This window comes from Alexandromys fortis, unplaced genomic scaffold, assembly GCF_014885135.2.
Source record: "Alexandromys fortis isolate MF-2015 unplaced genomic scaffold, M_Fortis_MF-2015_v1.1 scaffold_17, whole genome shotgun sequence".
Taxonomy (NCBI): Eukaryota; Metazoa; Chordata; class Mammalia; order Rodentia; family Cricetidae; genus Alexandromys; species Alexandromys fortis.
In genome coordinates, this window is record NW_026067896.1 from 2,643,378 (window position 1) to 2,667,337 (window position 23,960).

The 23,960-nt window shown below is 46.6% G+C and overlaps 1 protein-coding gene across 1 annotated transcript; it reads right to left on the bottom strand.

Annotated features, from left to right (window-relative positions):
• Positions 1-472: 472 nt before the first annotated feature.
• On the bottom strand, positions 473-22,948 carry Snx31 (sorting nexin 31). The gene is made up of 11 exons (XM_050162655.1): positions 22,846-22,948; positions 17,565-17,675; positions 16,169-16,259; positions 15,244-15,331; positions 13,795-13,864; positions 11,956-12,048; positions 9,804-10,007; positions 8,436-8,549; positions 5,935-6,012; positions 1,810-1,857; positions 473-1,075 (listed from the first exon to the last, which is right to left on the bottom strand). Exons 1-11 carry the CDS (start codon positions 22,888-22,890, stop codon positions 983-985), a joined length of 1,035 nt encoding a protein of 344 aa, XP_050018612.1. The 5' UTR covers positions 22,891-22,948; the 3' UTR covers positions 473-982.
• Positions 22,949-23,960: the final 1,012 nt, after the last annotated feature.

Consider the following 23,960-nt stretch of genomic DNA (forward strand, 5'->3'; position numbering starts at 1 on the left):
TTACTTTGCTCTTAATTCCATAGACAATTATGTTAATTACTATCATATACCAGAAACTGTATAAGGAAAAGTTATTTACATTTGTAAAGCTAAGAGGTTTATATTAGATGTCCGTGCAGGACTTTTTTGATTTCCAAAAGAAAAATATTCAAATTGGTATGATTATTGGGTAGAATTCAGTTTTGTTTGTTTTTATTTATATGTATGTATGTCACATGTGTGGTGTGCCCGAGGAGGCAGAAGATGTCGGCTTCTCCGGAGCTGGAGTTGCAGGTGGTTGTGAGCCACTATGAGCGCTGTGGGAATTGAACCCAGGTCATCTGCAAAAGCAGAAAGTGTTCTTAACACTGAGCCATCTTTCCAGGCCCAGAATAAAATCTAGAGGTGGATACAATCTCTGTGAGTTCGAGGCCAGCCTGGTCTACAGAGCAAGTTCCAGGGCCACACAGAGAAATCCTGTCTGGGGGAAAAAAAAAAAAAAAAAGCAGAGTGGACTACAGCCATGCCATGAGGGGAGTTAGGCCAGGGCAGCTGTTACTTTAGGTCACCTGAGTTAGTAAACTCACAAGCAGGTGAGGAAGTGGATCAGAATTCTGCCACCTCTTCCTACTCGCTGACAAGGTCAGAGAAGTCATATTTTTTCTGAGGATGGTGAATCTACCTTGGTGATAAATGCATTAATATAGTTTAAAATAAGCTTTTTAAACCTTCAAAATCAGAACATACAAAAGGCTTAAAGGAGCTGAATCCACATCTACCTTAGAGGGAACATAGAACAAACCTTCCGTTGGTGGATTTGAACCTGCCAACTGCCACTTCAGCCAATGCTATAGCTCTGGTTTCTACACCGTTTAATCCCGAGAGTTACAGAACGCTACAGTTAAAGTGATGGACACAGGGCACCTCAGTGTCAAAGGAAGTGAAGTGGGAAGGCCATCTCCCAAACTCTGGCACTGTCTTAAGACAGTTGACGAGACTCCCTTCAGAGACCTCCTTCCGTGAGGGTTCCCCAAACACAGTCGTCTTCAACTTTCTTCGCCTTGCTTTTTCTCAGAAAATTAAAATAGTCTTTCGGCTGGAAAATAAACAGAGAGATCAGAAATGTAAAGGAAAGGAAGAAATTTCCCTAAGAACAAGAAAACCTCAAGGAGGTTGAAAAAGTATCAAAATAGTTACAACAGCTACAAAAGGTTACATCTGTGTAAGCAAGGATTACTTTGTACCTTTATCCTGCACTAGGGTAGGACGGAGGGCGGCGCCCCCTGCTGGCCTGCTCAGGAAGCTCTGACTCCCAGAACCAACATTCTGCCTCCCTATTCCTCCCTGCCCGCCCGTTCCTCCCTACTCCTTGTGAATTTCAGTTCTTCGTATCATTTTCTTGCTCACAGAAGCACAGACTTTAAAAAAAAGTCATGTGAAACATTTTAAGAACTTATTTGCTATCAGTACTTAATAAGCTCTCGATGCAAGTGTGTGTGCGTGCATGTGCGAGTGTGTGCGTGTGTGCAAGTGTGTGTGCACGTGTGCAAGCACGTGGAGACCCGAGGTTGACATCAGATGTGTTCCTCAGTTTCCACTTTATTTTTTGAATCAGGGTCTCGCGTTGAACCTGAAGCAAGCCCAGCTGAAGAAACAGGCGGTTCTGGACCTGGTTGCGCTTTCGCGCGGTCTGTACAGGGGCTTCTAAGAAGCGGCCAGCGACCTTACTTAAGCTTGAATGCCAAGGACTTTGCTGAAAGGTGGGGGGGGGGGGGGGGGGAGGAAGGCACCTGACGACAACACATCCATGACGTCATTTTACTCACAGACCTGGTTCGGCTGCTTCTTACTTCTGCCTTGTTCTGGAACCTCGATCTGCTAAATGGGTTAGCAAAATGTCAGCGCAGCTCAGGGAACCCAGCACATGAATAATCCACTAACCAACACATTTCCCCCTCCACAGTCATGCCCCCAATGACCCCTCAACTGCCAGTCAGCAGGCACATTGCCTGACATCTGCACGCCTGTCTGGCATCTGTACACCTGCTTGTGACCTGCACACCTGCCTGTGACCTGCACACCTGCCTGTGACCTGCACACCTGCAAACTATTGAACACCAGGGACTGTACCTCTCCCAGCAGGGCCCAGCACCCCACGCCATTGAAGGTCTGAAGAGTAACTTGCATCCTTCAGGAGGGCTGCCAGAAGCCTCACAGCTTACACCTCTGCTGAGCGGCCAAGATTTCCTCACATCATAGGCCAGCGCCTGCCTTCAAGGCTCTGGTTAGCATAACTTTTAAATGGGTACTTTGTCTCCCCAAAGAAAACTGTTATTGCTTAGGATGACAGGCAGAAAGGAAAATGCCGGAGACTCCAACAGCCTCTGGGGTAACTGGCTGCTGAACCAGAGGCATGAAGTCTACAGGAGACTTCTGAGAGTCTGCCTTAAGGACAGGAGTCCTCGTTCATATTTCCCAGGCCTGCAGGCTGGGACCGTGGACATAATGGCTGGGCCGACAGCTGTGTTAAGAGGCGGATGTTCACGCTGACGGTAGGACAGCAGGAAAGTCCCTACTTACACTGTGATTCCACAGCCCCGCCCTAGACGAGGCTTACCTGAGCTTCTAGACAAGAGAAAAGCACACTTCTATTCTGTTCAGATACTTGCTGTCTTGGTTGGGCTTTTTTTTTTTTTTTTTTTTTTTTTGGCTTTTGGTTTTTTCCTTTTCCTTTTCTTTTTGTCAACTGGACAGGAACCTAGACGTGTCTAAGGAAACATCAGTTGAGGAAATGCCTTCATCAGACCATCCTGTGGGGCATTTTCTTGATTAATAATTGATGTGGGAAGGCCAGACCATTGTGGAACTCCAGGTGTTCCTGGAGTGTATAGGAAAACAAACTGAACAAGCCGTGGGCAGCGAGCCAGCACGAGGGGCTCTCCGTGGTCTCTGCTTCGTTCCTGCCCCACAGACTCATGCCTTGGCTTCCACGGTGGTAAGCTGCAAGCTGACCTAACCCTTTCCTCCCCGCGTTGCTTTTGGTCAGTGTGCTAGAACAGCAACAGAAACTTAGCAGAGACACTTATTTTGCTTCCTGATATATGCAGCTAAACTTTACCCTAATATACTTTATTTTAAAATAAAACATCTTTGTAATTCTGCTCCCTGTCTCCTTCCTCCCACCCCGCCTTTTCCGTGTGGGCTGGGGATCTGAGCTCACGGAGCCATCTTCCTATCTCAAGCCTTAAATTTGAAATCATTATGTAAACTAACAGGACTAATGAGTTTTGATTTGACGCCAAATGTCTTCCCCCATTCATCCCATCTAAATGGGAAAGCCCCGTATTTCTGGTGGCTGTCAGATTAACCGTGGGGGCTCATTTGGTTAAAGTTCTCCAGGGTTTTCCCCTTTGCCTCAGAGTCTTCAACCTTATCAAACCTTTGGACTCAGAATCCGCTCACTAAATAGAGACCGTCTGCCTTAGTCCACAGAGTTCTGTAAGGGATGTGTGTTCTTCCCAGGGCATATTTGCTCAGAAAACAAGCAAATGTCACTGCCTTGCATTTCTATCGCCACTTTAAGTCACAAAATGACTTTAGTCCATGGTCCTCAAGAGGCCCGGCACTGAGCTGTGATTTCACAGGGCTCAGCCCGCCTCCATGTCAGACTTCCTTTTACTCAAGGTTTGGAGAATTCAGCTTGAAATGTGGTTTGTCTTTGAAGGCAATGTCTTTCCAAGAACCAGAATAATCCATAGACATAAATAAGCCATAAATAAATAAAATTAAGTGAAGAGTTCGTGGAAACAAAACCTGTTGAAGCCAGTCTACGCCTGCTCTGATGTCGTTCATGGAAATGAATGGAAACGTGAAGCTCTGCCGTGTGAGCTGCAGGCGTGCGGCCGGTGTGGATTTTACTGAGCTGGTTCCTCTGCTATTCACTGTCCGAGGACTTCCTGTATCAAGTGGCCATATTATTCTCCTGCATCTGAGGGCACGTCTCTCTTTTCAAAAAGCCTCCTCCAGTTAATTACTTTTCTTTCTTCTTTTATACACAGGCGATAATCAAAGCCTAGGAGACACTGCTGTGCCTGAGAGGGTGGATTTTATGACTCTTTTCACAAAGAGCCTCCTTCACAGACTGCTCTCTAGTGCAGCTTGAATAGTTCAGTCACCAGGAGACAGCGGATTGGTTTGCCCTAAAAAGATATTTTTGGATCCAGAAGAGAAATGAAGTCCAGAGCACATTTGGTTTCTTAGAGAAACAAGCTGTAATGATTAATGTTGAAGCGAAGATGCCGCCCATTTGCTTCTGGAGAATTAAAGCTAAATAAAAACGTTAGGGAAAGAGCTCCAACGTTTTCTATGGTAATTTAAAGATGACTGCATGGGCCTGGGACAGAGCAGTGGTTAAAAGCACTTGCAGAGGACTGGGGTTCAGTTCCCAGTGCCTACACGGTGGCTCGCAAGCATCTACAACTCCAGTTCCTCAGGATTTGATGACCTGCCTCCATGGGCCCAGGCAGGCACATGATACACCTACATATATGTAGGCAAAACACTCACACATTTAAAAAAAAAAAGGATCAATGTAATCCTCTGTAAAAATATTAAATTTACCAACACACATGCCCACCAACATGTCCTATCTTATTTGGAACATGGTTATATCGTAATGATAAGATAATCAGAAAAGTCTAGAATCGCAGGTTTGTTCTTATTTTGTTTTACAGCATATAGACCAAGCCTAAGGTACTAGGCCTTTGGTGGAAATATGCAGACCAGAAAAATAAAGTTTATTCGGAGGAAAAAATGAACAAACAAACAAAAACAACTGACCTCAGAGTTTCTTTCACTCTGTGGCTTCCTGCTTGGTAGACAGGAAGTGTCAAGGGGCTATGGATTCCTTCTGGGGAAGTTGCTGAAGATCACCCCTGCTGTGTTAAATGATCCCCTCAAACTCCTGACTTCAACGCTAGATGGGGGGGGGGTCTTAAAGCAGAGGGCAAAGCAGAACACACGAGATGTGAGAACCGGGAGGAAAGCTGTAGCCAGGATTCAGGGAGGAGACTGAGTGGATTAAGAAAAATGAAGAAAGTATGAAAAATATTCATGAAATCACAACTTTTTGGTTTGGTTCTGTTTTTGAGACAGGATTTCTTTGTGTGGCCTTGGCTATCCTGGAACTCACTCAGTAGAACAGACCAAGCTGGCCTCGAACTCATGGAGATCCACCTGTGTCTGCTTCCTGAATACTGAGATTAAAGGCATGCGCCACCACTACCCGGCCAAAACTCACAATTTTTAAGCTAATTAAAAATGTATAATTCAAAGAAGAAAGGGCATTTGAGTGAATGTATCCTGCATGGGTGGACAAGCTGCCCTTGGAAGATCTGGGTAATAATTACATGAAAATCTCACTGAGGAGTATATGGTTCCCTGTGAGATTGGCCAGAAGGGCCCTGGAGGCACCCAAAACAGCAGAGGATCGCCATTGCCTCTGGATGCTCACCGTATATAGATAGTGCGACCCTATCACTAAAGACTAAAGCACTTCCATTGCAGGACGTAGAGAAGTCAACCTAGAACCGACCTCAAAAGTTCCTCCCGACTGGCTACCTTCCATGGTATCAGGAAGAGCTATATAGGTCACTAGGGGAGAAACGCCATCAGTGGGCCTTGCTTGCTGTAAAACAGGCCTTGCGCCCACTGGTTTGCTGGTAACAGGAAGGTTACTGCTTTCTGGTTGGATTTCAGACCCACTCTACAGAGTGGGATGAACTCCCTTCCCTGCTTTTCTCCACTGCTGACTGCTTAAAAGCCAGTGTGGGAGAGCTGCCAAGGACCCAGGCTCTCCCCTAACAACTCCAGTAACACAACCAGATGACCACTGTGAGCTGGAGCTGCCTCCCTGGAGGACAAGACCCTCAAACTCTGGGCTTCTGGGGTTCGTACCATTTCTGGGTTCTCCTCAGCGAGCTTCGCCATCTTCTCTGAGATCATCTTCTTCAGGCAGCTACTCAGGAAAAAAGCCTACGAAACCCGGAAATAGAGATTGCTCTTAGGCCGGGCGGTGGTGGCGCTCGCCTCTGATCCCAGCACTCGGGATACAGAGGCAGGAGGATTCCTGTGAGTTTGAGGTCAGCCTGGTCTCGTGAGTTCTGGGCCAGCCAGGGTTTCATAATGAGCCTCCTGTCTTAAACAAACAAAATAAACAATCAGAAACACAGAGCTGGAGAGGCGGCTCAGGAGTTAAGAGTACTGGCTGCTCTTCCTGAGGACTCAAGTCTGAATCTCATCACCCACGTGGTGGCTAACAACGGCCTGTAACTCCAGTTCCAGGGGACCTGACGCCCTCTTCTGGTCTCCTTGGGCATTGCATGCACACACTACACAGACACACAAACATCCATACCATTAAAAATAATAAAAACAGCCGGGCGGTGGCGGTGCACGCCTTTAATCCCAGCACTCGGGAGGCAGAGGCAGGCGGATCTCTGAGTTCGAGGCCAGCCTGGTCTACAAAAGCTAGTTCCAGGACAGCTAGGGTTGTTACATAGAGAAACCCTGTCTCAAAAAAACAAAATAAATAAACAAACAAACAAATAAATAAATAATAAAAACAAGCAAATCTTTAAAACAATAAAACCCTCCCTCAGCTCGAGGTCCTCCTTCTCCTTCTCACTGCATATGGAGGCTAAAACTCACCAGCACATTTTAAAGAATTTTGTCTTTAATTTTCTCAGAAATGGACTTAAAATGTAATTAGCAGGAAAACAGGTTGCCTAAATTGCAAGAATGTAGGAACATTTAAAGACAGATGAATAAATAGGCCAAAATCCCATTCCTAATTGTTTCCCCTCTTAACCCACATTTCTACGGCACTATGAGCAGTTTGTGTCTCATAAGCAACAAGCTCTTTCCACTAAATAAATAAACCTTCCACTTAATGGTATAACAATTATCGGGAGACTCTTCATCAGGCATAGGTACTAACCTGTCTATTTGGGAGAAACTATGAAAACTTTTGCTTTTTGTTTGTTCCGTTTTCAAGACAGGGTTTCTCTGTGTGGCCTGGAACTGTAGACCAGGCTGTCCTGGGTGCATGTGCCGCCATGCCTGGCTTACAGAAACACTTTCTAACTTCTTTTATCTTTGTGTCTGTCACATCAGGCATCTCGATCCCATTCAGTTTCCATCCCTTTGTATTCCCCCTCTGCCCTTGCAAACCCCCCTCAAACATAAACAAAATTTAAGAAGAAAAAAAAAAAGAGAAAATCTCCTCATGGAAGCTGCAGTGTGACTCAGCGCATCACCCCGTGATGGGGAAGTGTGAGCCAAATCATCCTTTTCCTCCCACGTTGCTTCTGGTCCTGGTGTTTCATCACAGCAACAGAAACCCCAACTAGGACACCCTAAGGACCATTTCCTTCACTTAGTATTGCAGTTTCGTACTTTCTGTGTTTTAGAGGGAGGACATCACGACCACATCGGTATTGGAGGTAGACATTGGTGACCAGAAACCAAAGTTCTCTGTGGAGCTAAGCAGGGCTCAGGTTGAACACAACATCAATGTAAAGTTTACCTGATATTTTTATTAGAATTAGAACACCTGGAGTAATTTGCTTAGTTTAAGAGTTATTATCTTCATCCAGGCAGTGGTGGGGCACAGCTTTAATCCCAGCACTCGGGAAACAGAGGCAGGCGGATCTCTGTGAGTTCGAGGTCAACCTGGTCTACAAGAGCTAGTTCCAGGACAGGCTCTAAATCCAAAGCTACAGAGAAACCAAAAAAAAAAAAAAAAGAGTTATTATTTTCTTATTTATGTGCATGCGTTTTTGCCTGCATGCTGCTGACCTCAAAGGCCAGAGAGGGTGTTGGATATCCTGGGGCTGGAGTCACAAGTGGCTGTGGGTGCTGGGAACTGAATCCAGGTCCTTTGCAGGAGCAGCCAGTGCTCTTAACTGCTGAGCCATCTCTCCAGTCCCTTTATTTTTTTTAATTAATATTTTTTTTCACCTGGAATTTTGATTCTAACTTGAAATAGCTAAGATAGGAGGATTTGTTTGTGAATGTTTTCTTTACTTTTGGGGGGTCTCTCTATTTTACTTGGACACATCAGTACCCATCCCCTCTCTCTCTTTGCTTCCTGTTGCTGGACCTGAGACAGTTTGGTCCACCACACGTTTCTCTCTTTGCCTCACCACAGGTGATGGTGCCAAGCCGGCAGTCTGAAGCCACTGGAATCGAGAGCTGAAATAAGCCTTTTTTGTGTGATTTATCTCAACTCAGAGCTGGCCATCACATCAACTACATTCATTGAATTCATGACCACAGTGACCAGGAAAATAAAGCAAAATAAAAACAAAGTATTTCGGTCCCGTGCCTGCGTATGCCGACCAGCAGGCCAGGCACTTCGGCACAACCGGCTTTCACGCCCCACCCTGAGAACTCACCTGTTTGGTGTAAATGACGAACCACTGCTGCCGACTGTCTTCACTGTACTGAAATCTCAGCTCTAGGTTCTGGTTGAGAGTTCGCTGGGGCCCCTCTGTATCCAGCAGAGTTCCCTGGAGAGGAAAGGGATCACTAAGGTGCCTTGGGATAGACTGATGTGAAGAAAGCATGGTTTCCCCAAGGCTGCCAATCTCCCAGGGACCATGGGGGAAAGGAGCACAGGAAGGACACAGGGAGCCTTGGAAAGGAGCCAGCTGTGGGTGTGCAGAAGGCAGCAGAGCGTAGCCCAGGCTAGAAGGGTGGAGGGAGACGTCCTGGAAGGAGGGGCATGAGAGCAGAAGTAGGCACTGTCCAAGTTTGTCGTGGTGGCTTCATCTTGTAAGAAGGGAAGGTGAACGGCAATTCCTGGTAGAATAAAGAGTGAGGTCAGACCCTTGAGTTTGCCGAAGGAGGCTTGAAGGTTGGAGATGCTGTGAGGGACTGGGCATGGCTGTGGCTTGGGCTCCAAGCAAGTGGGCTGTGAGTAGGAGGCCCAGAGAGTTAGGCTAGAGGGAGATTCTGAAGGATGCAGGTTGTGTAAACAGCATCTATCCCTGTTTCTCCTAGTAATGGAGGCTCAAGCTCCCTTAGGAAAGCCTCCTCTTCCACTGTAGGCTGTGAAGACCCCTCAGAGAAAGGCACATGGCCAAGGTTAGGGCAACTGGACAATCACTCAGTTCTCACTAGACTTCAGAATTGAGATGCCCAAGTAGAAGGTCCCCACAAAGTTCCCATTGCCTGGAAACCCCAAGTTCTTTGGCTCCCGACTTTCAGCCTTTTTCCTTTGGACATGTGAGTGGTCGACACGCACCCTTCCACCGAGTCCTTTGCTTACTAGAACTGGGTGTACAGGGGTCTAGTGCTGGCTAGCGAAGGGCTTGGCTCTCATAGCTTTACAAACAAAGCTAAGGACTGCAGACTTCACCGAGGACAGCGGGCATTCCTTAAGAGAGTTGGCGAAACAAGATGATAATGAGACTTGATTCATGTCCTAGATACGTTAGCCTCAGAGCATCTGCGTGGAGAGCAAACTGGGCAATAACTGTCCAGGGAATAAATAAAGTGAGCCCCACAATTGCTCCACCCCTAGGGCTAGAGAACCCAGAGAAGACAGAAGCCTGCTGAGGTGAGAGGGGAGGAACATGAAGCCGAGGTCAGGGTTTGTGAGCAGATCGCCACGAGGGGGAGCTCCTGTGAAGTGTCTGTCCGAACAGATATCCGTGCACACGCACGCGGTGTGAAGCCCTGAGACCAGTCCTGCGTCTCCAAGACGAAGCACACAGAGAAAAACTTCAAAGGGCTGACAAAGCGAGGTGCCAGATACTCACAAGGAAAGTGACCTGCCAGCACTTTACTCCGCTCATCTGGAAAGCAATGTCCTGGGTCTGGCCGTCAGGCAGGGTCACACAGCAGCTGATCTCGTTGTTGCCAATGGAAAGTACAGCCGTGCAGCCGGGTTCGGGGTGGTTGCAGGTACAGGGATCCAGCTGAATGTACCCATAGTGCCGGACCTCCTGGGACCGCTCCAGAAACTACTCCAAGGTGGGGTGAGGGAGAAGGAAACAAGATACAGAGCTCATGGGTGTGGGGGAGATGAGGGAGGAGGAGATAGGGGTGGAGGGAGCGTACTGCTGCCTGCTGGTGAAACCCACATATGGGGGGGGTATTCACAACAAAGCTCTCTGCTTCTAGAGCGTCCAAATGAGGCTCTTAGTCCTGCCTTCTCCCCCGCCCTGACTCCTAACCCCACTCCTGTTTAGACCTTGGAGCCAACACACTCAGCTAATGAACCAAGATCAGAGTTGAGAAAACAAAAGAGTAGATGTGATTCTGTAGCAATAGGAAGGGTTCCGCCTGCCTGCAAGTTTGTGCGTCTTGTGTGTGTCCGTGGAGGTCAGAGGAGGACAGCGGATCTCCTGGGGTGGGGTGGGGGGTGCTGTAGATGCTGTGAACCAGCATGCCCGTGTGAGGACCAAACTTGGGTCTTCTGCAAGAGCGGCAAGTTCTCTCACTCACCGAGCTATCTCCTGGCACAACTCTTGTCCCTTTTTTTAAAGAATAAATTTGAAATAAAGGCCGGGATGGTTCAGAGGCAGAGCTCTTGCCAGTGTGTATGAGGCCTGAGTTCAATCCCAGCACCGCAGGAAAAGAAGGGAGAAGGAAGGAAGACCTTTTGAAAAGTCAATAAACTTCTAGCTGTTGTGGATTAAAGGAAGTGAACGTATTTAATTAACAGTAAAGCAATGTCGGGAGACGGTTGATGACTATTAACTGTACCCAGTGTACTTAATCCAGACACCCGTTGGCCCTGGCCATTTGACAGGAGGTGCTAACCTGCGGAAACCAGAGGGTAGAAATCTTAAGGATTATACACTTGAAGACGCCATTCTTTTAAGAACATTATATCTGGAGCTAGAGAGATGGCTCAGTGGTTAAAACACTTGCTGCTCTTACACGGGGGATAGGGGTTCCGTTCCCAGCATCCACACCAGGCAGCCCACCACTGGTTAACACCAACTCCTGAATCTGATGCCCTTTTTTGGCCTCTGTGAGCACACACACACACACACACACACACACACTAATAGAAACAAATCTTTTAAGTAACACAAAGTACCTTAAAAAGCCAACTCGACGCACATAGCCATGGATGGCATGTTTACTTATTTTCATTTGAGATGCCCACACTGTTCGGGGCTGGTGTTCCAGTGCGAACACTAGCCTAGGATGTGTAAGGCCATTAGGGAGCCTACTGTCTATAGCCACGCCATATGTCTTTCACCGCAGCACAAAAATGACTTTAGACACACATAAATGAAAAGGCGCCACTGTGTGCCAACAAAACTTTATTTATAAGAACAGTGGGCCAGAGTCCCAGTTAGCTCTTCTCTGGCTTATATCAAATTCCTCTGGGTCATTTCACTCATCAGTTCCTCAGTTCAGCCTCCTTGCGCGAGCACAAGGTCCTAGCTAACGTGTTTGTCCCATCACCGGGAGTTCACACAGGAGTAGGACGAGGCAGTGTAAATTAGACGCAGGCCCGGGTCTACATGTGGTGCTTGATGCCCAAGAGATTCGTAGCAGAGAAAGCTGTTAACAGCTTGACTTCCGGTGAAAGGGAACAGGCTGGCTGCGCGATATCTCAACCCCAAAGGAGAATACTCGACCCTTATGTAATGGTGTGGAGGAGCTATATTAATTAACTCGATATACTGTATGCTTTCAGAGTCCTTACACAGTAAACTTTTCCTAATTATAGAGTCAGAAAGATCAGGGGAGGAACTCCCATTTTCAGTGCTCGATGGGTTTGTGACTGATAGCAACACTGGATGCTAGCGCATGCGCGTGCTGGAGCTCGGCTAGCGTGTGCGGGAGCTCGGCTAGCGTGTGCGGGAGCTCGGCTAGTGCGTGCAGGAGCTCGGCTAGCGCGTGCAGGAGCTCGCTTCCAAAGGACAGCTCTTGCTACAATGCAACACTCACCTCTGTTTGATTCTCTTTCTCCTGGAGTGCCTTCAGTTCCTCCCTCTGAACCTGTGTGGGTTTCACCCATTCTATTTCAATGTCCTGTACTGCCTTAAAAACAGCATAATTATATAATTAACAACCTTAGTAAAAATTAATTAACCTATATAAAGGGCTAATGACCTAGACCCAAATGGATCTACATAATGATTTGACAGATTATAAAGATTGTCTTTTTGTTGTTTTGTTTTGAGATGGGGTCTTTTCAAAAATTTACCTTTATTTTATGTGCAATTGGTATTGTTTTGCTGACGTGTGTCTGAATTAAGGTGTTGGATCCCCTGGAACTAGAGTTACAGACAGTTGTGAGCTGCCATGTGGGTGCTGGGAATTGAACCCCAGGTCCTCAGGAAGAGCAGTCAGTGCTCTTAACCCCTGGGCCATCTCTCCAGGCCTGGGATAAGGTCTTAATATTGAGCACTCTTTATATAGATCAGGCTGGCCTCAAACTCCACCTCCAAAGTGCCCGGATACCTGGAATGCACAGCTGGCCTAGTGCCAATTCAATTAGCAAGGAGGAAAGAGTTCTCTACAGTTAGGACAATAAGAATACTTGACAAAGAAAGCCAAAGTAACTTCCATCCAGTCAAATAACTTCCTAAGAGATTAAGGTATAAAACACCATTAAAGGCAGAAAAGGGGTGGGGGAGATGGCTTGGCAGTTAATAACATATGCTGGTCTTTAGAGTATGAGATGGTTCACAGGCACCTGTGACATCAGATCCAGGGACCCAATGCCTCTGGTCATCGCAGCCACCTGCACTTCCATGCACAAACCTATACGCAGACATGCACATGTATGATTTTAAGAAATGAATCATTTTTAAAGTAGAAAATTAAAGATGAATGTGTTTGTTTTGGTGGAAAGACCATCTTTTTAACATATAATGGCAAAATCATATGTAGTTATACATAAGTACAAATTTCTGTACACAAAACACCGGGAACTAAGCTAAAAAGTAAGTACTAAACCAGGCAAAGGGTTAACATTTACAGAGAACAACAGGACACACGTAAAATCACCAAAAACGGAGCACAGTTCAATACTGACAGTTGACCAAGAGGGTTTCCAGATGGCAAATGCATACACACACAGTCTCACTAGTAATCAGAGTGTTTTGCCTCTTGACTTGACAAGGCTAAAACATGCGCAGTTAGAGCTGACAGGTTGAGAGAAACAGTGTGATACACAATAGATTAAATTCATACAATTTTCTACAAGTAACCTGGCAATACAAATCTAAAACCACATATAAGATTCATAAATACAAGGAGCCAAACACAATAACCCCGTCACTCAGGAGGAAGAGGCAGGAGGATCTCTGTGAATTCAAAGTCAGTCTGGTCTACATAGCACCTTCCAGGCCAGACAAAGCTATACCCTGTCTTAAAACAAACAAAACAAAAAAGGTGTGGGAAAAAGTATATGGATAAAGCTAATACTGCTATTGTATATAAAAATGAGATAGTTTAACTGATGGTTAGCAGCAAACACACACACACAAGTTCACACTCAGAATCTGCTGGTTCCACGTCCTTGGATTGAACGTGCGGGGGTGACAGAGACGTGGAGTCAAAGCGTGTCTACACGGATGTGCACCCACCGGCTTCTCATCACTGTTTCCCAAACAAAGCAGGTAACAACTGCTTGTATGGCGTTTTCATGAACTCGGTGTTGTACGTAATCTAAAGGTTTAAAGCTCACAGGAGAACGCATGTGACTTCTGTGGGAATGCCATCCCGTTCTATCCGAGGGGCTTGTGCAGTTCCAGCCCCAGTGGCCAGCGCCAACCTCACCTGCATGTACAGCAGGTCTCCAGCCGCTCTGCAGTCCATCAGCACGGAGTCCAGGGCGGGGTCCAGGTACCTGCACGATTACATGATCCCTGAGGAACACCTAGGGATGTACGCAGAGTTCGATGCTCCACCCTGGGAACCGGGTCCCCTCCTCCCATAAACCTATACCACTGTACTTGCCTAACCTCTGATGTGTTCCTGCATCCCTGCTCTGTCCTCGTCCTGCTTCCTCTGTACGTGAGTTTTTAGCTGGTACGCTGTCATCGTTCTTATCGATACGACAACAGTAAACAATAACAAAATGTACTGAGTGGGGGCTGGAGAGATGGCTCAGTGGTTAAGAGCACTGGCTGCTCTTCCGGAGGTTCTGAGTTCAATTCCCAGCAACCACATGGTGGCTCACAACCATCTGTAATGAGATCTGGTGCCCTCTTCAGGCCTGCAGGCATATATGCAAGCAGAATACTGTACACATAGTAGATAAATAAATCTTAAAAAAAGAAAAAACAAAAAAAATAATAAAAAAATGTACTGAGCACGTGGACTGCCTTAATACTCACAGGAGTCCTAGGAGGACTGTTCTCCTATTTTACACATATGTAAACTGAGGCTTAAAGTGCTCAAATAACTTGACTGAAAGCGTGGCGAACCGGGTCTCAGCGTGTACCCTCTGACCTAGGAACAGCCGCGCTCAGACACACAGCATTGAAAGCAGCTCCGGGATCATCTAAACCCTTAGATGGAAGCAGAGTCCTTTCCCCTTCTCAGATATCCAGTACAAAAGGTTTTAGCGATTTCTCAAATGTTTCTGAGTAACTGGGGTTAACCCTTTAGAATCCAAAGCCCCAAGCTAGACCCAGCAAGGTCTCATTGGTCAAGCACAATTCCTGGATTTCAAGGCTCCTTTTTTTTTTTTTTTAAGTTTGTATCCCCAGATTACAGAATAACTACGATGAACAGAGCCAACGTGAGTAGCCATTCAACACAGTTATGGTAACGAAGGCTGGGGTCGCAGGTTGTCGGACGAGGCTGGGAAGGTACTCTGCCTTCATTGAGATTTCCTGTTGATTTGTTCTTGGTGCAACTTCCATTTCCCCGCAAAATAACAGCATTTTCTGCAGAGACACTGTGTCCTTCTAATCTAGGAATTAAATGTGGGTGGCCCTGGCACATAGCCTTCAGGAATGTGAGCCGAATGCTTAAGGGGGTCAAATTCAGTCCAAACTGGCGGAGCCAGCCCCTCTGCCTTCAAGGACTATCACAGTTACCAGACCTCTGATCTGCCTGGGCTAGCAACACATCCTTCCCTTACTACAGCTAGTCGCCCATCGCTCGGCAAAGCGTGGTCAGCAATTTCTCGCCGCTCTGTTTCGGGCCACTCCACCCGCCCTGCCTCTCAAGCCCGGTGAGACAGATTCTCAGGCAGTGGCGTCTCTCACAGGTACTCACCATTTTCTGAGTCCTATCTTCCAGTCTTCTGCCTCGGAACTCTGAAGGCTAGTGTAAGGTAGCTCAAAATCAGCCATCTTCTTCACAACTAGAGAGGGAAAGGCGGCGTGGAGGCCGGGCTATGCCCTACTCTGAGTTACTCCACATTGTATAAAACTGTTCTTTTTTTCAGCCTGCACCTTGCTCCTAGGAACTCCATTTTACAGTGTTCTGTTGTTTGTTTGTTTTGCTGTCTACTTCGTTTTGAGGGTGGACATTGACAAAGTCAAGGCAGACCACACACCACCATCTGTCTTACGTCACCCATCCAGCACAGACTGAGAAATGACTTCTTCATGGTAGAAAGGGGGCGGCCCTATCAGGATGAATTAAGGCCATGGGGCACATGCGTATATTAAAACCAAACAAAGCTCCAAAACTTAATAGACGAGTAGAAGTCCCTCACCTGGATCCTATAAAGTGATGAATGTCTCTCAGTACTGATGGCATGCCCCACACCAACCCGTCACCTGACACCCCAGCTAACTCGGCTGCTGTCTGCCTGTCCACATGCTGTTTGCCCATCTGGACCTCCCATCTTGGTTCTGGATCCACTTCTGCTGTTCCTTCTCTGCAGCCAACTACATCTTTACTCTCAAACCCTATCTCCTGAGGCCTGGTCTACAGCAACGCCTCCTCCCTCTGCTGGTTCAGGTCTAATCTGAGCAACACTGACTAGACGGCATTTTTGTTACCCATTTCTTCAACCTCTGTATCTTCCTGCTTTCTCTAACCTGTGTTCATTATGGAAACCACGTATAGAAAAGCGCAGAGAGAGGTATTAACCACGTTCTGTTGGGTGTATGATATGAGAGTTAATATTAAGAAAAGGAGTAAAGAAAGCCCCTGCTCACACCCGCCCATCCTGTTTGGAGCACCATCTTACCAGAGAGCTTGCCCTCCGGGAAACACCGGATGAGGAACAGACCGAAGTACCCCAAGAGCTCCGGATACAGTCCAAGTTTCTGCGCCACCACCTGCGCCAGGAACAAGCAAATTCAGCAAGGGCCATGCTTCAGGCTGTGGAGGCAGAACTAGAAGAGACCAGTACACACTGGCAGCAAGTGCATTGCAGGCCAATAAACACTCAGAGAGACGTTCTGGAATCTAAAATTCACTCATATTTGTTACGGTTTGAATCTGAAACGGCCTCCACAGGCTCTTGCATCTCAAGTCGTGGTACCCAAGCTGGTGGTACTGCCTTTGAGGATCATGGGAACTCGTACCTTGGAGCCCTTGTGATTTGTGGGCCTGGGACCAAAAGGCTATGAGCCAGTTTTACTTTTAGCCCAGATTCTCTCTCCTGGTCTGCTGGGACGTGAGAAGTCACCACTGCACATTCCGGTCATCGTGAGTGTCACCGTGATAGACTGCACCCTCCCAAACATGAACCAAAACAAACCTTTCTTCCTGAAACTGTCTCTGTGGGGCAACTAGAGAAGTAGCTAATGACACAATTGCTCTAGACAATCTTGGGGACCTAGGAAACTAGAGTGGGTAGAAACCAAGCCAGTGCTACTTCAGGGGACACCCTGGGCCCACTGGGACTGGCTGTCCTGAGTTGGATCTGGACATATGTCCTGGGTTATTATAGTGCTTATTGTCAGATGGAGGATGGCGGCATTCTCCGCAAGCATCCGGCCCTGGGGCTTGCACTGCTGTGCACACCAAGCAAAAGGCACTTTCCAATGTTTGTGGCATATAAACATGCCCGTGCTGGTACCCTCCCTCCTTTGGCATCCAGGCCTGCTTCTCTCTGATACTTCCTGCCATGGTCAAGTTTAACTCACCACGGCTTTGGTCCAGCGTAAACTTCAGACACCATTATATGTAACCTTGGCTCCATGGGCACCGGCAACTCCAGGTCCAGGGTGCTCCTCTTTGACAACAGGTGCCTTTCATTTCAATATCTGTGGCTTCATATTTACCAGAGTGTGGCCTCCCAGAAATCCACCTCCATTCACCTTCCCTTAGCAGGGACCAGAGGCCACCCTCTCCTCCACCTAGCTACACATTTAAGACTTGGGAAGACAACATTCTCTCTGCAACCCAGCTGGGCAGAGGGAAACAGCCCAGAAGGCAGAGATGCTGATAGCCACATCTGAACCAGGAGAATGTTTTTGTTATCCTCAAAATTACTCAGACTCAGGCCAAGCCCTTGGTGCCCAGCATCAGACCATATGAAAAGCAGCTTCTAGGGGTGCCCAGCATTAGATCCTATGAAATGCAGCTCCTGGGGTTTCTGCATCCCCTGGAGCTGAAGCTAAGCAGAGTTTATTTACCTCAAGGACCCTTTCGGCTGTATCTGATGTTAGAACCTCCACGTTAACACTCTTTCCATTGGGCAGAAACACATCCAAAGCGGCTTGCGTGGTGGTGACGTTCAATGTGTGCTATAAGTAAAAAGGCAGCCGTCAGTTTCACACTCATCTCAGAGAGAGCCAGCAGTCCTTGCCCGCCCCCACCGTGTGCAGGGAGCCAGCACTGAGGAGAGAGTGCCCAAGTGCTGAGGTAACAAGGTTGTCTCTCTTCATGAGACCCTGCAGTGCACAGTCTGGTACATTTCTTTATATACCTGGAGATTTTTCTGTCACCTCAAGTCAACAGAGTCCACGAGCCAATCTGAGCATCCTTTGCTGGTATTTCTGTTTCTCTAGTGAAGTGCTGATTGACAGTCACCCCTCAATACGTATTTGTTGAGTGTAGAACATAAAATGAGATAAAACAGGACACGTGCCTAACAGGACCACCTTCCCGATTCGAGCTTAATTTTCTTTTCAAAATTTTAATATAAACCTCTTTTAAAGACATTGCCGAGAATGAGGCTTCCTCTGCCCTGTTTGCCTTTTGAAGCTAAGATGAAAACAACAACAAATAGAAGCCATCTTTGAAAATTGGAAAAACAGTCCCAGGCCTAAGCCCAGGACACTCTGCGTGTCTGTCCAGCATAACAAAATGGCCCCAGTCACGACGCGACCAAAGCCTCAGTCCATTCCGCACAACCTGTCTCAGGGAAGTTCATCCCAAGGGCTTAGCCAAGCATGACTCAGGAGCCATCTGAAGAGGTACGTGGTCACTAAAGACTACCTTCCAGTAGAACCGGGAAGAGAAAACGGGCCTGGCATCAGCCACTAGAGTGCTGACCTCCCATGAGGCAGCAATGTGCCACAGTCCTCAAAACAGCCAGAAACAGGAGCTCTGTTCCCCATTTTCCAGCTGGAGAAACTGGTATATGAAGAAACTAAATAAACCCAGTGTTGCTGCCATGTATAAATCTAGCAGTTGGAGAAAACAAGATTACGAGTTCAAGGTCAGTCTGAGACTCTTTTCTACACTAGTGAGCAGTGTAGAAAAGAGAGGAGAATAGGAACTGGGAAAGAGAGGGGGAGAAGGAGAGGAAAAAGTCAATGGAAAGGGGAGGGAAGGGAAAGGGAGGGGAGAAGAGGAGAGAAGAGGGGAGGGGAGGGATGAGTTTGAATGCATGATCCCAAGTCACAGAAATCAAAATATCACCTCTTGCTCCAGAGCCAGACTCACCATCACCAAGCCAGATCTCCAGCAGCTTGTCTGAATGGATAGAAACATTTAAAATACTGGGTCACAGGAAGAAGCCCTGTGGCTTAAGCATCACCGCTAGACAGAGCAGGTTGCAGGGTCTTAGGGTGGAGGATTAATGAGAAAAGGCTCAGAGACAAGACCCAAGATCCAGGAATTTCTCAGACTCCAGGGACTCAACGACAGCCCCTCTCCAGCAGCGTGCATCGGCCAACAGCTAGTCAGGACACAAGGACCAAGGAACTGTCAAGAGCTGGATCAATCAAAAAAAATTGCAAAAGAGAAGAAAGCATGACCAATGCATGGACATACATGTTCAGAGGAAGCATTAGGCCCTGCAGATAAGGATGGTGGTGGTGCTACTAAAGGAACATGTCTCCGTGTGAAGATCTCAATGAGAGAGAGAAAGAGAGAGAGAGAGAGAGAGAGAGAGAGAGAGAGAGAGAGAGAGAGCGCTAAGAGGTGGGAAAATGAATGCAACAGTGAGCTCGCAAAGTTCACGGGCAAACAATGGAAAAGAAAAATAACATCATTGCCAAAGTGAACACTACATCAGAACCCAGAAAAGAGACACCACAGAGCAAAGTTATGAGGTAAAAAGCTTTTATACAAAGCTAGACAGTCAAAATCCCAAGGCCCTAAAACTAGGCCAAAATCCTTTAAAATTGTTGGAAGAATTAATACAAAACAAAACTCTATAACACTGATAGCCCACAGGAGATATTTTCTTAAGGCAAGAAAACAAAAGCTGTAATGTACTCCTATAAGAACCTGCCAAACTTATCTTCATGTGTACTGGCATTCAATGAGCCACAAGATTTCTACCTTAAAGAATTGTTTTATTTTTAATTCTGTGTGTGTGTGCATGTACACACATACGCGTGCGCGCGCGCACACACACACACACACACACACACACACACACACACACGTGCAGAAGCCAGAGGCAGCACTGGATCTTCCTGGAACTGAAGTTACAGGCTATTATCTGGCATAGGTGCTGCAGCCCTGACTAGGGTCCTCTGCTAGAGGAACAATCAGTCTTCAACCATGGAGTCAACCCCCCAATGCCAGACTTCAACTTTTAAAAATCAAGTTTAGGGAGAACTACACAGGAGCAGGCCTAAGGCAGTGACCTAGACCAGAGCAAGCCTGGGTCAGTGAACTCCATGGGCAGGAGCAGATCCATACCAGGGACATTTGTGAGAGCAGGTCTGGACCAGTGACCTAGGCCAGAGCAAGGCTGAGACAGCGAACTCCAGAGAAGCAGGGGAGCAACTGCTGAGGGAGTGGGCCAGAGCCAGAGACCTCTGTGGGTTCAGCCATAAGTCTTGGATCTCTGTGAAACTAGGCCTGAGTCAGGGACCTATGAGGGTCCAGGCATGAGTCTGGGACCTCCCAGGGAGTGGATAAGAACCAGAGACCTCTGCAGGTCCAGGTTTGAGTCTAGGACCTCTGAGGGAGTAGGCCTGAGTCAGGACCTCCGCAGGAGCGGATCCAGACCAGGGACATTTACAGAAACCCGGTAGGGCCGAGCAACCTCCAGGACATGGAGTGACCATGTATCTTACCAGATCACCATGCTTTAAAACTAGATGTCAACAGGAGCACTTATTCCAGAAAGCCCACAAACAGATGGAAATTAAACAATGCTCATCTTAATCATCAATGGGTCAAGGAAGAAATAAAGGGAGAAATTAAAGACTTTCTAAAATTCAGTGAAAATGACCACACAACAAACCCAAATTTATTAGACACCATGAAAGCCGCGTTTAGAGGAAAGTTCATAGCACTAAACGCCTACATAAATAAGCTGGAAAATCCCACACTAGTGAATTAACAGAACATTTGAAAACTTTAGAGCAAAAAGAAGCAAATTCACCTAACAGAACTAGACGGCAGGAAATAATCAAATTGAGAGCTGAAATCATCAAGATAGAAACAAAGAAAACAATACAAAGAATGCAAAACAAAGAGTTGGTTCTTCAAAATAAATCAACAAAATAGACAAACCTTTATCCAAACTAACCAAAAGGCAGAGAGAGAATATCTAAATTAACAAAATCAGAAATGAAAGGGGGGACATAACAACAGACATGGAGGATCATCAGGTCATCTTTTGAAAACCTGTACTCCACAAAATTGAAAAACTTAAAGGAAATGGACAACTTTCTGGATAAATATCACTTACCAAAATTAAATCAAGACCAGATAAGCAAATTAAATAGACCTATAACTGCTAAAGAAATAGAAACAGTCATCAAAAGTCTCCCACAAAAAAAAAAAAAAGCCCAGGACCAGATGGTCTCAGCTCAGAGTTCTACAAGATTTTTAAAGAAGAACTAATACCAATTCTCCTCAAATTGTTTCACACAATAGAAACAGAAGGAACATTGCCAAACTCTTTTTATGAGGCTGCAATTACTCTGATACCCAAACCACATAAAGACATTACTAAGAAAGAGAATTACAGACCAATCTCACTCATGAACATTGATGCAAAAACACTCAATAAAATACTGGCAAATCAAATCTAAAAACACATCAGAACCATCATCCACCATGATCAAGTCAGCTTCATCCCAGAGATGCAGGGATGGTTCAACATACAAAAAAATCTGTCAACGTAATCCACCATACACAAAAACTGAAAAATAAAAACCATATAATTATCTCATTAGATGCTAAAAAAGCTTTCAACAAAATATAACATCCCGGGCTGGAAAGATGGCTCAGAGGTTAAGAGCATTGCCTGCTATTCCAAAGGTCCTGAGTTCAATTCCCAGCAACCACATGGTGGCTCATAACCATCTGTAATGAGGTCTGGTGCCCTCTTCTGGCCTGCAGGCATATACACAGACAGAATATTGTATACATAACAAATAAATAAATAAATAAATAAATATTTTAAAAAATACAACATCCCTTAATGATAAAGGTCTTGGAGAGAGCGGGGATACAAGGAACATACCTAAACATAATAAAGGCAATATACAGCAAGCCAACAGTCAATATCAAACTAAATGGAGAGAAACTCACAGTGATCCCACTGAAATCAGGAACAAGACAAGGTTGTCCACTCTCTCCATATCTATTCAATATAGTACTCGAGGTCCTAGCCAGAACAATGAGACAACAAAAGGAGATCAAGGGGATACAGATTGGGAAAAAAAGAAGTTGAACTGTCACTATTTGCTGATGATATGATAGTTTACATAAGTGGCTCCAAAAATTCTACCAAGAAACTTCTACACTTTCAGTAATATAGCAGGATACAAGATTAACAACAACAACAACAAAAAATCAGTAGCCCTCCTGTACACAGATGATAAATGGGCCAAGAAAGAAATCAAAGAAACATCACCCTTCACACTAGCCACAAATAACACAAAATATCCCAGAGTAACTCTAGCCAAACAAGTGGAAGACTTGTGTGACAAGAACTTTAAATCTTTGAAGAAAGAAATTGTTCAGTCAGGGTCCCAGGTACAGGCACGAATGTCTCCACGTGTGCAAACGGAATGAAAGCTGTGGATTACCAAACGTTTCCGCCTAGTCGGGGAGTGGGTGTGGCTCCTGGTCCTCAGAAATGGGGCTTCCTTATGCTACTCTTTCAGGCTGGATGTTCTCCACGGACAGTAAAGTTAGGAAGACAGACAGACGGCAGCCGGCAGGGCCTGCTGTTCCGACGGCTGCACTATGGTGCTCTCAGAGACCTTGGCTACAGCCTTTGGTCTCATCTCGGTCTGGGGTCCCTGAGTGCTAAAACTCTAAAACTCCAGCTCTTTGCCTTTCCTGGGACCAGCACACAGGCTACAGAACAAATGTCCGCTTAAACCGTAAGACAATGTGAGCGACGCACTTCACCTCCCAAGTAGGACCAGAACAGGAAGCAGCCTCCAGCTTACTGGAAACGACTCTACTTCACCCAAGTCCAGAAAGCCTGAGCACTCGGAAAGCGGGCAGGCTCCGCAGAGGCTGATGGCGCCACTCAGGAAGGGGTCTTACCATCTGTACCAGCGTTAAAAACTCGGTGAAGACGTCGCTTCTCATCACACGGGGGTCTGCAGTTACTGAAAAACACGGAAAGCAAGCCCAGTCAGCAAGAGCAGGGCGCGGCTCTGTCAGGAGTTCTGAGCTCTTGCCCTAGTAGTGAGTTGTTGACCTCCAGGATGTAAGCACGAGTTCTCCACGCAGGACAATGGACAGAGTCTGCCCCCTTGAGGTGGTCTGGGCAGTATGAGCCCATCAAGACCATGGTGTTCCTGGGACCCTCGCTCTGCACCGCGGGAACCTCGCTCTGCTCAAGTCACCCACACCACTCAGTAGCCACCTTATTACGCTAGCAAATGGGAGAACTCGCTTAGTTGGCCAGGCTGGCCTCGAACTCAGAGAGATCCTCCTGCTACTGCCTCTTGAGCAAATACTCAAGATAAAGAATGCCATTGTAAAGTCACGCACACAGGAAATATCCAGAATGTGCAGGTGTGTAGAGAGAAACTAGAGGGGTGGCTTCATGGGCCCCGTGGGAGGAGGCTAAAACGGGAAGCAACTGCCCATGTCCGCGAGGTCTCCTGTGGGGGCGATGGTAATACCCTAAAACTAGAATATGGTGACTGTTTGCACAATTTCATAACTATGCTAACAATGACAAATAAGGCCTTTAAAACAGGTGGCTCTTGTGACGAGGAATTTACATTGCAACGCAGCTGTGAAACAGAGTCCGCGTACATACCATTTTGCAGGTAGCGTTCCAGCTGGTCCCGCCTCTCTTCAGCCATGGCGGCAGTCATTGCCAGATAGTGCTTTGGCGGGAAAGGTGGCAGGGAGTTTCCAAATACTCGCCTCAGCTGAAAGGTCCCAAGTCAAAGTGAGACACCAGCTCAAGGGTGAGGAGGCTCAAAGCCTTACCTTGAGCACTTTATTTAAAAGGAAAGAAAAACTGGTCCCTGTTGGTGGCCAAGGGGAAGGAAAGGGGACGGACATTTCCTTTAGGAGGAACAGCCTTCAGTATACGTTCCACGGATGTCCTCCTACATCACAGAAGCTAACTCCAGTCGTGCTCTGGTGAAGCTGGCCTGTATTTTCATTATAAGACAGTCAGAGCATCGCTCATATTTCCT

Excerpts from the sequence above, each read along its gene's own strand:
- Snx31 (XM_050162655.1), bottom strand. The coding sequence starts at position 22,890 with ATGAGAAGCGACGTCTTCACCGAGTTTTTAACGCTGGTACAGATG. Across the intron at positions 6,013-8,435 it reads TCGTCATTTACACCAAACAG|GCTTTTTTCCTGAGTAGCTG; the intron begins GTGAGTTCTCAG and ends CGGGTTTCGTAG. Across the intron at positions 1,076-1,809 it reads GTAAGAAGCAGCCGAACCAG|CCGAAAGACTATTTTAATTT; the intron begins GTCTGTGAGTAA and ends TTTATTTTCCAG.